General features: G+C 50.7%; 1 protein-coding gene across 3 annotated transcripts in view; it reads left to right on the top strand.

Moving 5' to 3' along the window:
• Positions 1–12,856, top strand: part of mrtfaa (myocardin related transcription factor Aa) — a 35,502-nt gene that overhangs the window by 6,197 nt on the left and 16,449 nt on the right. For 2 of the 3 annotated variants that reach the window (XM_064314165.1, XM_064314164.1), the window contains 2 exons: positions 750–961; positions 10,915–10,980. In XM_064314165.1, coding sequence (XP_064170235.1) covers positions 796–961; positions 10,915–10,980 — 232 coding nt within the window. In that variant the 5' untranslated portion in view covers positions 750–795. Of the gene's footprint in view, positions 1–749; positions 962–10,645; positions 10,810–10,914; positions 10,981–12,856 lie in introns of those variants that run through there. The other variant, XM_064314166.1, reaches the window with a different exon arrangement.

Genomic DNA, 12,856 nt, shown 5'->3' with positions numbered 1-12,856 from the left:
AGAGAGAGAGATGGGGAGACGGGGGGGAGTCTGCTGGCACGTCTCAACATGACCGGTTGTAAGTGCTGGAGCTTCATCTCTTTCACCAAACACTGAGGAGCACAGCCGACACTTCACTGCAGTGTGTATTGGAGACAGTGCACTGAACACTGCAGTGTGTATTGGGGTAGGGTGCACTGAACACTGCAGTGTGTATTGGGATCAGTGCACTGAACACTGCAGTGTGTATTGGGATCAGTGCACTGAACACTGCAGTGTGTATTGGGATCAGTGCACTGAACACTGCAGTGTGTATTGGGGTCAGTGCACTAAACACTGTAGTTTTGTATTGGGACCAGTGCACTGAACATCGCAGTGTGTATTGGGGTCAGTGCACTGAACACTGCAGTGTGTATTGGGGTCAGTGCACTGAACACTGCAGTGTGTATTGGGATCAGTGCACTGAACACTGCAGTGTGTATTGGGATCAGTGCACTGAACACTGCAGTTTGTATTGGGCTCAGTGCACTGAACACTGCGGTGTGTATTGGGATTGGTGCAGTGTGCACTGAACACAGTGATGACTTCAGCAGAATCTTGACAGTCATGTGATGATGCGGTGTTGCTGTGGTGACAGCTTGTGTCACAGCATGGGTGGGCATGGCTGGGTGATGCATGGGGGCGGGGAAATGTGAGGGGAGGGCTTTTCTCGCTTCTCATGCTTAAAACATTTTCATTCACTATTTCTGTTCTGTTTGCTCATTTGTTAGGACAGCCTGTCTCCTGCCGTCTGCGCCTCCCCCTTCTTCAGCCAAGATGGATTCCCACGCCGGGGCGGAGCCGAGACCTGACGGCACGGCGGCCGGCGGCGGCGCTCCTGGCTCCGCCCCCAGCCCGCAGAGCGACGCGGTGACCAATGAGCTGCAGGAGCTGTCGCTGCATCCCGCCCCCAACCTGCTGCCCATCCGGGAGAGGAAGAACGGTGAGCTCGTGCCGCTGACCCGGGGTCTCATTCCAGTATCGCTGCTGGCCCTCCAGTGCAGGCTGTTTCAGGCCTGAGCCAGCCTGTGCGTTCCCCTGCTGTTCTGCAGTATGCACTCTCACTCACACATTTACTCGCTCATTCTCTCGCTGGTCCCTCACTCGCTCATCCATTCCCTCACTCATTCAGGGATTCGCTCTCACTGAGCGAGCAGCTTCCTCTGTAGACAATGTCACTACCTTGTTGGGTGGAAAAGCAAACGAAGCAGACAATTTACTGAAGTAGGTCAGTTATTTTGTAGTTTTATCCGTCGATGCCTTTCATTTTGTTAATAGGTGTATGTTAGAGGGGGCAGTTCTTTTCCTCATTTCCCAGAATCACCCTCAGGACTCTGCACACTTCAGATGTGGCGTCCAGAGTTCAGATGCGTGGCGTCCATTTTTCTTTGTCACATGACCCCTCCCTCCCTCACACCCCCAGGCATAGCTCTTCCCAAAGGATCGTCATTTCACCAGACAGGTTGCAGCAGGACTATGAGTGAGTGTGTGTGCGTGTGTGTGCGTGTGTGTGTGCGTGCATGCCCGCACTCTTGGGTGGGTGTGTGTGTGTGTGGTGAGTGTGCGCACCTGTGTGTCAGTCTTACACAGGTTAAGCCTGTGGGACAGAGGGTGCTGCTGGGTACGTGTTCATTTAAACACTGTAGCCGACAGCAGGAAGGTTTAAACCTGTTGTGATTCTCTGAGATGGAGTAGCTGTGGCTGAAGGGAGGGAGAGTTTAGCATTATTACGTAATTACGTGTGTGCTGAGAGAGAGAGAGAGAGATGGAGAGATGGAGGAAAAGAGGGGGGAGCACAAAGTGTTGAGGGGTCAGAGATGACCTGGAATGCTCTTCAGCTCTGCTATTTAGTGTTTTTTTTTTGTTTTTGTACTTTTTAATTTTTTGTGTGCACCATTGCTTTTGAGTTACTGATCCGTTGCCGGGACAACATGGCCTGTCATTTCCACCTGTACTGAAAAACAGGGTTTGTTAAAAAGCAGACTGCTGGTCCCAGCCACTGTGGCACCCTGTCTCGTGTCTCTCCCTGGTGTGGGGCTTCACAGTGACTGCAGTACTAGTGTAGGGCCTGTGTTTGCATAGTGACAGGTAGAGGGCCCTCTCCTCACACACACACACACACACACACACAAACACACATGCAGATACACACGCAAACACACATACGCACACACGCACACTTGCACACATACACACACAACGCACGTACATGCACACACAAGTACACACACGCATGCGTGCACACCTACATGCACACACACACTCCTTTCTGGTGGGGAGCTGTTTTGGCTGAGTTTATCTCGGTGACCAGTAGTGGGCTTAACTGTTGCACGCTGCATGTGTATCCTGGCTGAGCTTTATTCAGGGCAGTTGTACAGATGAAATGTGTGGAATTTTGGTGCTGTGGGGAGGACAGCATTAGGGCCTGACCGGGCGCCTGTATGGCTGCTGTTGTGTGTGGGGGGGGGCAGCTGACCCCCCTCCCCTCGCAGACAGAGGAAGAAACTGAACAGAGAGGAGGAATAAAATAATGAGGAAGTGATGTGGAGAACGACCACGCTTCTGTTTGGTTTCCTCTGGCATTTTATCTGAACCAGTTTCCATGCCAGCACTAACAGAGATCTGCTCTCTTAGCTACAGTTCACTGCACACACACGCACACGACACCATACCACCGCATACGCACACACGCACACACCGCACGCACACAACCACACGCACACACCACGCACGCACACACACACACACACACATATGCATACGCACGCACACGCATAAGCATACGCACACACACACACACGCGTGCACACACACACACACACACACACACGCACACATATGCACACACACAGGATTATGCACACGTTCTACAGTCAGCGGGACACACCTTACTCAGTGTTTCAACTGTGCATGTGTGTGTGTTTGCCTGTGTGCAACAAGAGCGTGCGCATGAGATTCAGTTGCTGGGTGTGAATGTGGGTCCATAGGAATTCCAGCATTTGTGAATGCCTGTGTTTTGCCAGCACCATTTCTTAGTAAATTTGCCTCCGGTTGCTCTGTAAGGAAATAGTTCAGGTAAGGGTTTGTGTGGACCCAAGTGGAGTCATTCAAGGCCACTTATTAACTTGTAGGACTGTCGTCTTGTTCCAGGAAAAACCGGAACGTTTGTTCTGAGAATGACAGACTTTAATACGCGATTGTGACCAGATTTGCACAGGTCCAGAACCGGTTTGAGCTGGTTTAGGCTGTTTTTGTGCAGGTCCACATCCGGGCTGGGTTTCAGCAGGTTCAGACCACATTTGTGCAAGTCCAGACCATATTTGAGCAGGTCCAGGCCGGGTTTGAGTAGGCCCAATTGTTCCAGGCTGGATTTGTGCATATTCAAACCATATTTGAGCCGGTGGATTTGAACAAGTTCAGACTGTATTTGGGGAGGTCCAGGCTGGGTTTGCGCAGGTCCAGGCTGGGTTTGAGCAGGTCCAGGTCGGATCTGTGCAGAATGGTCACATGACGGATTTGCCTTGCTGGTCTCACCGATGTGGAGTTGAGTAACCCTGATCATTATCACTGAGCCCGCATGTGCAATCTTCAGCTGCACCTCACCTATGCAACAACCACAGGAAACCTGCAAACAGGAAAACCCGAACTGAATCTGCAGGAAAACCTGAACTGAATCTGCTCAAACCCAGCCTGGACCTGCGCAAACTCAGCCTGGGTTTGAGCAGGTCCAGGTCGGCTCTGTGCAGATTCAGTTCGGGTTTTCCTGTTTGCAGGTTTCCTGTGGTTGTTGCATAGGTGAGGTGCAGCTGAAGATTGCACATGCAGGCTCAGTGATAATGATCAGGGTTACTCAACTCCACATCGGTGAGACCAGCAAGGCAAATCCGTCATGTGACCATTCTCTCAGAGCACAAGTAAACAAATCTGGTAATGGTGAAGGACCAAACCAGCATGTGTGCTTATGCTTTTGAGCGGTGCAGGATGCTGGTACTGCTGCATGCATTCTGAAATTAGCCTTTTTTCTGTTGAATTCTGGGAAGGGTATTGCTAGTGTACAGTTCTGGTGGACACAGCAGGGAATGTTGGTTTAACACCTTGTGTGTTAAACATTAGTTCAGCTCTTTCTCGGCCCCCTGCCCACTGTTTGTTAGCATATTGTCTTTGGGGAATGTGTGTAGGAGGGGTGGAGGTTGACTATCAATGCCTGAGGAATTTAGATCAATAAAAGGTTCTGTGGTGCAGCAGGGCTGTGTACGCAGTGCTGTGCCTTCTGGTGGCCAACATTGGAACTACATCAGCATTTCTGTTTCTATAGGGGGGTTTTTTTGTTTGTTTTTTTTTTTTGTAAATGTTTGCTCATGTGTGCGTAAGTGGGAATGTGCTCGTCTGTGAGTGAATACATGTGTGAGTGTGTATGTGTGCATGGGAGTGCGTGTGCGCGCGCGTCTGCGTGTGTGTGCATGCCTGCGCGTCTGCGTGTGTGTGTGTGTTCGCGTCTGCGTGTGTGTGTGCATGCCTGCGCGTCTACGTGTGTGTGTGCATGCCTGCGTGTGTGTGTGTGCGCGCGCCTGCGTGTGCGTGTCTGCGTGTGTGTGTGTGTGTGTGTGTGTGTGTGCGTGCATGCTTGCGTGCGTGTGCCTTCCCCTTGCTCTCTCTGATTGCAGGGCTGTCTGAGAGTAACTCAATCCAGTGATGCACAGGTGATGTTAGGATGGATTTAGACTCTTGGCCAGCTGGCTGTGCTATTTAAAACAGAGAGACCCCTGGAGGGACAGGGGGCGGGGCTAACATTCTGGAGAAGCCTCTCCTGTGGATGGCCCGGACTGGCCGGTTAATATGGCTGTTGTTTATCCCACTCCGGACTGGGGTGTAGGCTGCAAAAAGAAGGAAATGTTTGAATTTGTGTGCAGTTACCCAGCATGCATTTGTGTCACCAACAGTGTATTTGTTGCACAGGTTCCCCCGGTGTTGTAGTTCAGGCTGGTCGCTCTTCCGTGTCACCCCGGGGTTCGACTGCTGGACTCTAACTCCCCAAGTGGAGTTACACACGCTGCGCTCGTAGTGTAAAGGATTATGTCTGTGATGTGCTTCCCCTGTACCGACACACAGCCTTTACCACACAGCTCTGTGCTGTCTGGAACCACTGGCTTCACTTTTTACACTCCATTTTGTTGTTAATTTTTTTTTTTTTGCTTTGTTACTCGTTGTTACTCGTTCTCTCTCTCTCACTCACTCACACATACACACAAACACACACACGCAAATGCTCTTGGAATCGGTTGCTGTAATTTTATGCAGAATTCAGAGTCACGGTCACATTTAATGAGCCCTTCTCCAGCTTTATGTCGTCATGCGGCGCACTCGTACGGGTCTGTCACAAAGCCGATTGTGTTTCCTGCTTCTCGTCAGAGCGAACAGCTGACGAGTGTTTATTTCTCCTGACGGCTGTCGCAGGTGTCTCCAGTTCACAAGCCCTGTTAATCCCCTCAGAGACAGCTCCATCCCCTTTGACTACAGTGAGCTGAGGAGGAAGCGTGTGCAGATATTTGCAGTGAACGCTTATTACGCACGGTTTAAAAATGCAGGGGGGAAAGGGGAGAGGGGGCTGATGTTTGCAGGCTTCCCTTCCTTTCCCTAGCTGGCACGCTAGCCTGTCAGGTGCTAGCTGAGCTAACGTCAGCAGGCGCAGTCCTACCTCACTGAAGCCTCGTCGCTTCTGTGCGCATGTATTCAACCCAAACTCATATTTCACTGATACGTACAATTGCATTAATACTGAGGGAGGTCTCAGCAGCTGTGTCAATCACCATCATTACTGTCCGCTGACTTTACTCTCTATGTTAGGCAGCTGAGGTGGTGTAGTCCATATGGACAACAGGACTACACTTTTTTAAATGCCTGCATATTTTGGTGCCTGGTTATGATGTCACAATCACAATAGTAAGAAAGCGATATGAAATACATCTGTTAAAAATGCTTTCCCAGCCATTGCATTGAGAGTAAATTGTGGACTAAGCATGACTGTAGGTGAATTGTGAACTGTGTGTGTGTGTGTGTGTGTGTGTGTATGTTTGTGCATGAGTGTGTGTGTGTGCGCTTGTACACGTGCACACGTGTGTGTTTGTGTGTGTTTGTACATGTGCGCACGTGTGTGTGTGTGTTTGTACATGCGCGCACATGTATGTGTGTGTGTGTGTGTGGGTGTGTGTGCGCACCAGAGGGGGCGGGGCCGTGTGAGCCCTGTCAGTGACAGGAGCGCTGGTCTGAATGACTGGACCAGCAGCTGTGCCGCAGAGCCTCATCTGATCCTCCCCGCCGCCCACCCCAGACACACAGAGCGAGAGACAGACGGACAGCTCTCCCACTCTCCCACTCGCCGTGTCCTCTGCCTCTGTGAGACTGCTGCTGCCTCCCAGCTCTCAGCCTCCACGCCTCCGCGGCCCCGAGCTCCACAGACACAGAGAGACGGAGACCGGCCCAAACCTGCAGGGAAACAGCCGTCTTTTTCTTTTCCCTTCATCTCTTTTTTCTGTGTGTGTCGATTCAGTGGATCGGAACTCTGCGCGTTGTTTTGCTCGCCGATCACGTCGGCTGTGTTTGCACCCGACTGCTCTCTGTATCGCAGAGTGATGTATTTTACAAACCTTCCTTGGATTTTCCCCAAAGGATAAGCGGCGCGGAAGGGATTTATTTACTTTAATACGATTCATTTATTTCTCAAACAAGTTTATTATTATTATTATTATTATTGTTGTTGTTTTTTTGCCGAGAGCTGTATGCATTAAGGTCTTTAACCGTTGCGTGAGGGACTCAGAGAAGCTTCTCTGCGGTGGGCGTCGCTTTTGCGGGACCTCGCCCGGGATTCTCCGTAAGATTTATTTTCAAACGAGACTTTTTCGCCATGCTGGACACCAATCCCCGCCTCCGAATTGAGCCCGACTCCCTGAGGGCTCCACCAATCCGAGAGGGCCTGGAGAAGCGAGCGCTGCGATTGGGCTACGGGAAGCATGCCTGTCACAGCCTGAGGGAAGGTGGGGACTCGTGTTACGCATGCACTCTGGAAATAGGGCGCCGTTGAAAGCCGCAGAAGCGGTCCCTGACACCTGGCAGCCGCGGTGATGTACGGTTTTGTTTTCGCTGCGCTGTGGGGCGGGCGCTCCCGCGGTTCACTCGATACGGTCGCCCGTCTGGCCCGGCGGCCCGCTGGCGTGCGGGCTGGGTGCGGGCTGGCGGTCGGGCTGGGTGCGGGCTGGGTGCGGGCTGGCGGTCGGGCTGGGTGCGGGCTGGGTGCGGGCTGGCGGTCGGGCTGGGTGCGGGCTGGGTGCGGGCTGGGTGCGGGCTGGGCGGTCGGGCTGGGTGCGGGCTGGGTGCGGGCTGGCGGTCGGGCTGGGTGCGGGCTGGCGGTCGGGCTGGGTGCGGGCTGGGTGCGGGCTGGGTGCGGGCTGCGGTCGGGCTGGGTGCGGGCGCTGGGTGCGGGCTGGCGGTTGGGCTGGGTGCGGGCTGGGTGCGGGCTGGGGTCGGGCTGGGTGCGGGCTGGGTGCGGGCTGGCGGTTGGGCTGGGTGCGGGCTGGGTGCGGGCTGGCGGTCGGGCTGGGTGCGGGCTGGGTGCGGGCTGGGTGCGGGCTGGGTGCCGCGCTGAGCCGTGGCTGAGAGTTTGGATGTTAAACCGGCCTGGCGGCTCTGGACCGGACCGGGTGTCTCCTCTGCCTGTAGAATGTCAGTGGGCTCGAGCCGGGTCAGTACAGGTGGTGGTGTCTGACGCGTACACACACACACACACACACACACATATATATACACGTACACACACACACACACACACACACACACACACACACACACATATATACACGTACACACACACACACACACACACACATACCAACACGCACATATATACACATACACACACACACACACACACACACACATATATACACGTACACACACACACACACCACACACACACACACATACCGACACACACATATATACACGTACACACACACACACACACACACATACCGACACACACATATATACACATACACACACACACACACACACACACACGCATATATACACGTACACACACACACACACACACACACCAACACGCACATATATACACGTGCACACACACATACAAACATGCACATATATACACGTACACACACACACATACACACATGCACATATATACACGTACACACACACATATATACACATGCACACACACGCACATATATACATGTGCACACACATACACACACGCACATATATACACACACGCATACATGCGCACACGCACACACATCCACACACATATATACACGCACACATACATTCACATACATACACACACACATATATACGCACACATCCACACCCACACACATGTGCAATGTACTGTGGTACATGGTGAAGACAAGTGATGGCTTCCGCAGTTTTGAACAGCCATTTGCTGTTCGGTGCTCTTGTCTTTGCAGATTCCCCCAGATTTCCGTTTCTCAGACTTGCAGTGTGCCAGCAGTGTGCGTCTTGATTTGCAGGAATATTTTTAATCCATCAGCCGCTCGGAGGGAGGTTGTGTTTCTCAGTGTTACAGTTGGGACAGAAATGGAAATGAAGGAGGGAGAGGTGGAGTGTGAGACTGCGGGGGAGGGGGGGTTTGGGGAAGAGAGAGAGAGAGAGATCAGTATGGAGAGGTCAGACAGTGCAGGACCGCTTGCCAAACCTGAAAAGTCAGACCAGCCCATGTGTTTTTTGTAAATGCACAGGAGTAAGGCTGTGCTTTTAAAGCCTCACTGACTTCATCTTGTACATTGTTTGTGGTGGGCGCGGTCACTGTTTATTTTGCAGTACCTCAGATGTGTGAAGTATAGGCCTGAGACACGGTTTCTTTCTTTGTGGTCTTTGTAGCACGCACACACCCACGCACAAACAGACACACGCACGCACACACACACACACACACACACACACACACGGGTGAAGACCTTTACACATCCATTATCATGAACTGGGCCCTGCATGTGCAGCCCAGCGGATGGCCGGTGGATCGATCAGCGGTGATCAGCGCTAGCGCGTGATCCGCCATCGCAGCTGGAGCCCTCCCGTCCCCTGGGGGGCGCTGGAGCACAAACGTGCATCGCCCTGGGGATGGCCAGGATTTGATACCTGACCGCCGGGCCCGTCTGCGCATAACTGTGCCTTAACGGGACGCGCCACCCCGCAGCTCCCCTGCTTCTGACTTTTGATGGCGCGCTATCGGCTCTGAAGCATGGAGACACTTTGGTTCTGTTTCACACGAGCTTCCTGCTTCATGTTCAGACTTGCACACGTCTGATGTTCTCACTACTCATTGATCGACGTGCATTTGCCCCCTGTTCCAGCGTGTGAACCGTTTGATTTCAGAGGCCTGAACTGACTGTGCTGCCCAGAATATTTTGTGACTCATATGCTCGTACACGCCGACACAAGCACGCAGATTAAGGCGGTTAATGGTTTAGAAGTTCCTCATAAACAGCGAAGAGAAAAACTCAAATAATACTCAGCTGCCGTCCTCTTTGCAGCTGTTTTTTTATTATAATGTGAAGATTGTGATGTGTGATTGGCTAGGGTGGAAAATAGCCAGGTTCAGAAAGTAGAAGTCCTACCCAGTATTATTTTGTTCCAATCACCTGGATTAGCTAATTCGCACATTTCTCAAGCCAGGAGATGAACTAATCAGTGAAATGAACTGGCTGAGTCCACCGGTGGAAGAAGCACGTTGCAGGACTTTTCATTTCTGCCTGCTGGACTTTACACTTGTGTGGTGATTGGATGCCAACACATTCTGTGTTAATCCATTTGATCGGTGTCATCGGATGAACTTGTCATTCTTCTTGTTTTCACGTGAAAAGAAGACACATTTTTTGCACTGACATCATTCTCATCATCATCATCATCTCTCTAATTGGACCGAACGTGTTGTCCGTTATTGAGTCAGACCGGTTACTGCCCTGTAACAGAACACTATGGTGGGATTACATTACATTACATTACATTCATTTGGCAGACGCTTTTATCCAAAGCGACGTACAAAAGTGCATTTTCATGATCGTAGACAACTGCTGAACACGGGTTCAGTAAGGTACAATTAATTCCTGGTTTAATTTAATGGTTTAATTCCATTGCTGGTGGCACACAATAGCTGTAGTGTTTTCAGTTTGCACAGTGAGAACTGTTTTATTTATATAAATTTTCTGCTTTTAGAATCAAACTGTACACTTCCGTGCATCTTCCTGTTTTTAGATAACACTGAAAGGGACTATGCAAGTGCTGTGTATGCTACACGGAAGTTCCTCTCTCTCTCTCTCTCTCTCTCTCTCTCTCTCTCTCTCTCTCTCTCTCTCTCTCTCTCACACACTCGCTCACACACACACATCCTCGCTCTCTCACACACTCACACACATTCTCACCCTCATTATTTTCTCTTTCCGTCTCTCCCTCTTGCTCGCTCTCTCTCTCTCTTTCTCTCTCTCGCTCTGTGGTGAGATGTTCAGAAACTCAACGTTTTTTTAAGAAGTTGGGGAAACAGGAAGTCCCCCCCCCCCGCGCGCATGCCCTCCATCAGCCTAGCTAGTTTCCCCTCCTGTGGCTGATAAGCTGCTGTCAGCATGAGGCTGAGGCACAGGGAGCTCAGCAGGGTCGTCAGCCTGCGCCTCAGGTTCGGCCTGGCCCGGTTTCAGCCGTGCCGGGGTTCTGCGACGGGACGCCGCGGCGGGGGAAGGCCAGCGCTCGCACCGGGTAGCGCCTCGCTTCCTCTCTCCCCGCCCCCCTGTCGCCTGGTGGCTGCTTTTGGGCTTTGGGGCGTGTGCACTGACTCTCTGCTCCTCTCTCACCCCCTTGCAGTGCTGCAGCTGAAGCTCCAGCAGAGACGGACCCGGGAGGAGCTGGTGAACCAGGGAATCATGCCCCGTAAGTCTGCGCCCCTCCGCCCCTCGCCCCTCGCCCCTCAGTCACCGCGCCACCGAGCTGCGTTCAGCTCGCCTCTTCCGGGGATCCTGGTTACGGAAAGTTACCAGCGCCACGTTGCCTCCTTCATTTGGGTTGTGCTGTGTACGAGAGCAGGGGTGTAAATTAGTTTTAAAATGAGTCCTAGGAAACGAGTAGACCTGGCCAGCACGGTGCTTGGTGTGTACAGACCAAGGTGTTCACTGGGGTTGCATATTCTCGTTGCACCCGGTCACATCTTGGCTGCAGTCTTGGGAGCTTATCGTGGTTGTGGTTGCCAGTCGCTGATTGGCATTCTTGGTTAGCAGTTAAGCTTAGATTTCACTGGGAAGAGGAGGAGATTAGCTCAGGAGATGTGTGCAGTGCAGGTTCACCTGTCCACAGAATTTATTCTGAAATTTGCTGTGTTCGCCGGCAGGCACTGCCGCTCGCGTTCACTTTGGTCTTTCGTGCTTTTGTCCTGCTCCAGATAGGAAGGTTACTATCATACAGGTATTTTCTGGTTTATAAACTCGCAGAGTATATATGAGTCCAACTGGGAGTAAACGTACTCTTTTTCAGCTTAATACGTATTCTGTCAAAGTTGATTTAACACTGGAGAGGAACTACGTGTCATCCTCAGTGAAGTATTGACTCTTTAGTGAACTCCAGACTCTTTAGTGAAGTCAAGACTCTTTTTTAGTGAAGTCCAGACACTTTGTTAGTGAAGTGCACTGTTTCTCAGTGGTCCTGATGCTTGTCACGTTAGGCCTTGTAGTGTTGGATTATGTTTATAATGTTTGTTGAATGCTGTGGTTCTGGTGTGAGATGTGAATAAGAAGATAAGGTTAGAATAGAGATGTTTTTGTTTTATTTAAGTGTTTTTATTTGGGCTCTGTGTGGCCAGGAAGGTCAGTGTCTCCCTTGGAAAAGGATTGCCTGAGACGACTTTAATTTAGGCCTAACTGTTCTTAGATCAGTGCGGGTAACACAAACTGTTTTGGCTAAAATGTGAAGCTTTGCCAGACAGTTCCCCTCTGATCTTGTTCTCTTGGCGTGAAGTTTTATTTTGGCTCTTTTTATAGGCTTCCTGTAGATTACCACCATTTTACTGAAGAAGGTAGAATCTTCTGCCCCATCTTAACCGAATAATAGTGAACCCTGGTATTTAAAGTAATAGTAAGTAATATTTACTGAAATATGACATGCCCCATGGCTTTCTTATTGTGTAAATCAGTTTCATTTATGGGAGTAGTCATTAAAGATTCCCAAGGTCTACCAGACATGTTGATAAGGATTTTTAAAGGAAAAAAATATTGCACTTCTTTTTAAAAATATATAAATCCGGTGAGTTTTTTTACCCTTCAAGCTGAACAGGCTGTTTAGGGTGGGTGTTGCATGTTTTTTTGCTCTGCGTTGATTGGTTAACTGGCCGGGAATGACACAAGCACCCCCCCGTGTACTGCCTAAACTCCCACTTCAGGAAAGCGAACAAACATGGCGTCTGTCTGTAAATCGACCGGTACGGCGTATGGGTCTCAAATTTAAAGCCATGGGGGAAAGTCAGGATCTGGCTCACAAATGGAAAGGCCCTGCAGGAACGGTCCAGATGTTAAGCTTTTTATATCTGATCGCAATGTAGGTTACATATCGCGTATCTCGCTACCTAGCTAGAGCTGTAAAGGAAATTGGTACGTCCAAGCTCGTACTATTGTTCATGATTATACTTGCAACTGGAAAGATTAAAAATGTCCTGACGCAGCACATTTAACATGGCCTGTTTTGCTAGTCATGTTTGAAATTTAGCCTGCTCTTTAATTTGTAATTATGCTCGTAGTAGATGCTAAATCACGAAAGTCAG

This window comes from Anguilla rostrata, chromosome 17, assembly GCF_018555375.3.
Source record: "Anguilla rostrata isolate EN2019 chromosome 17, ASM1855537v3, whole genome shotgun sequence".
In the NCBI taxonomy this organism is placed as follows: Eukaryota; Metazoa; Chordata; class Actinopteri; order Anguilliformes; family Anguillidae; genus Anguilla; species Anguilla rostrata.
This window is presented reverse-complemented; position numbering and strand designations above follow the sequence as displayed.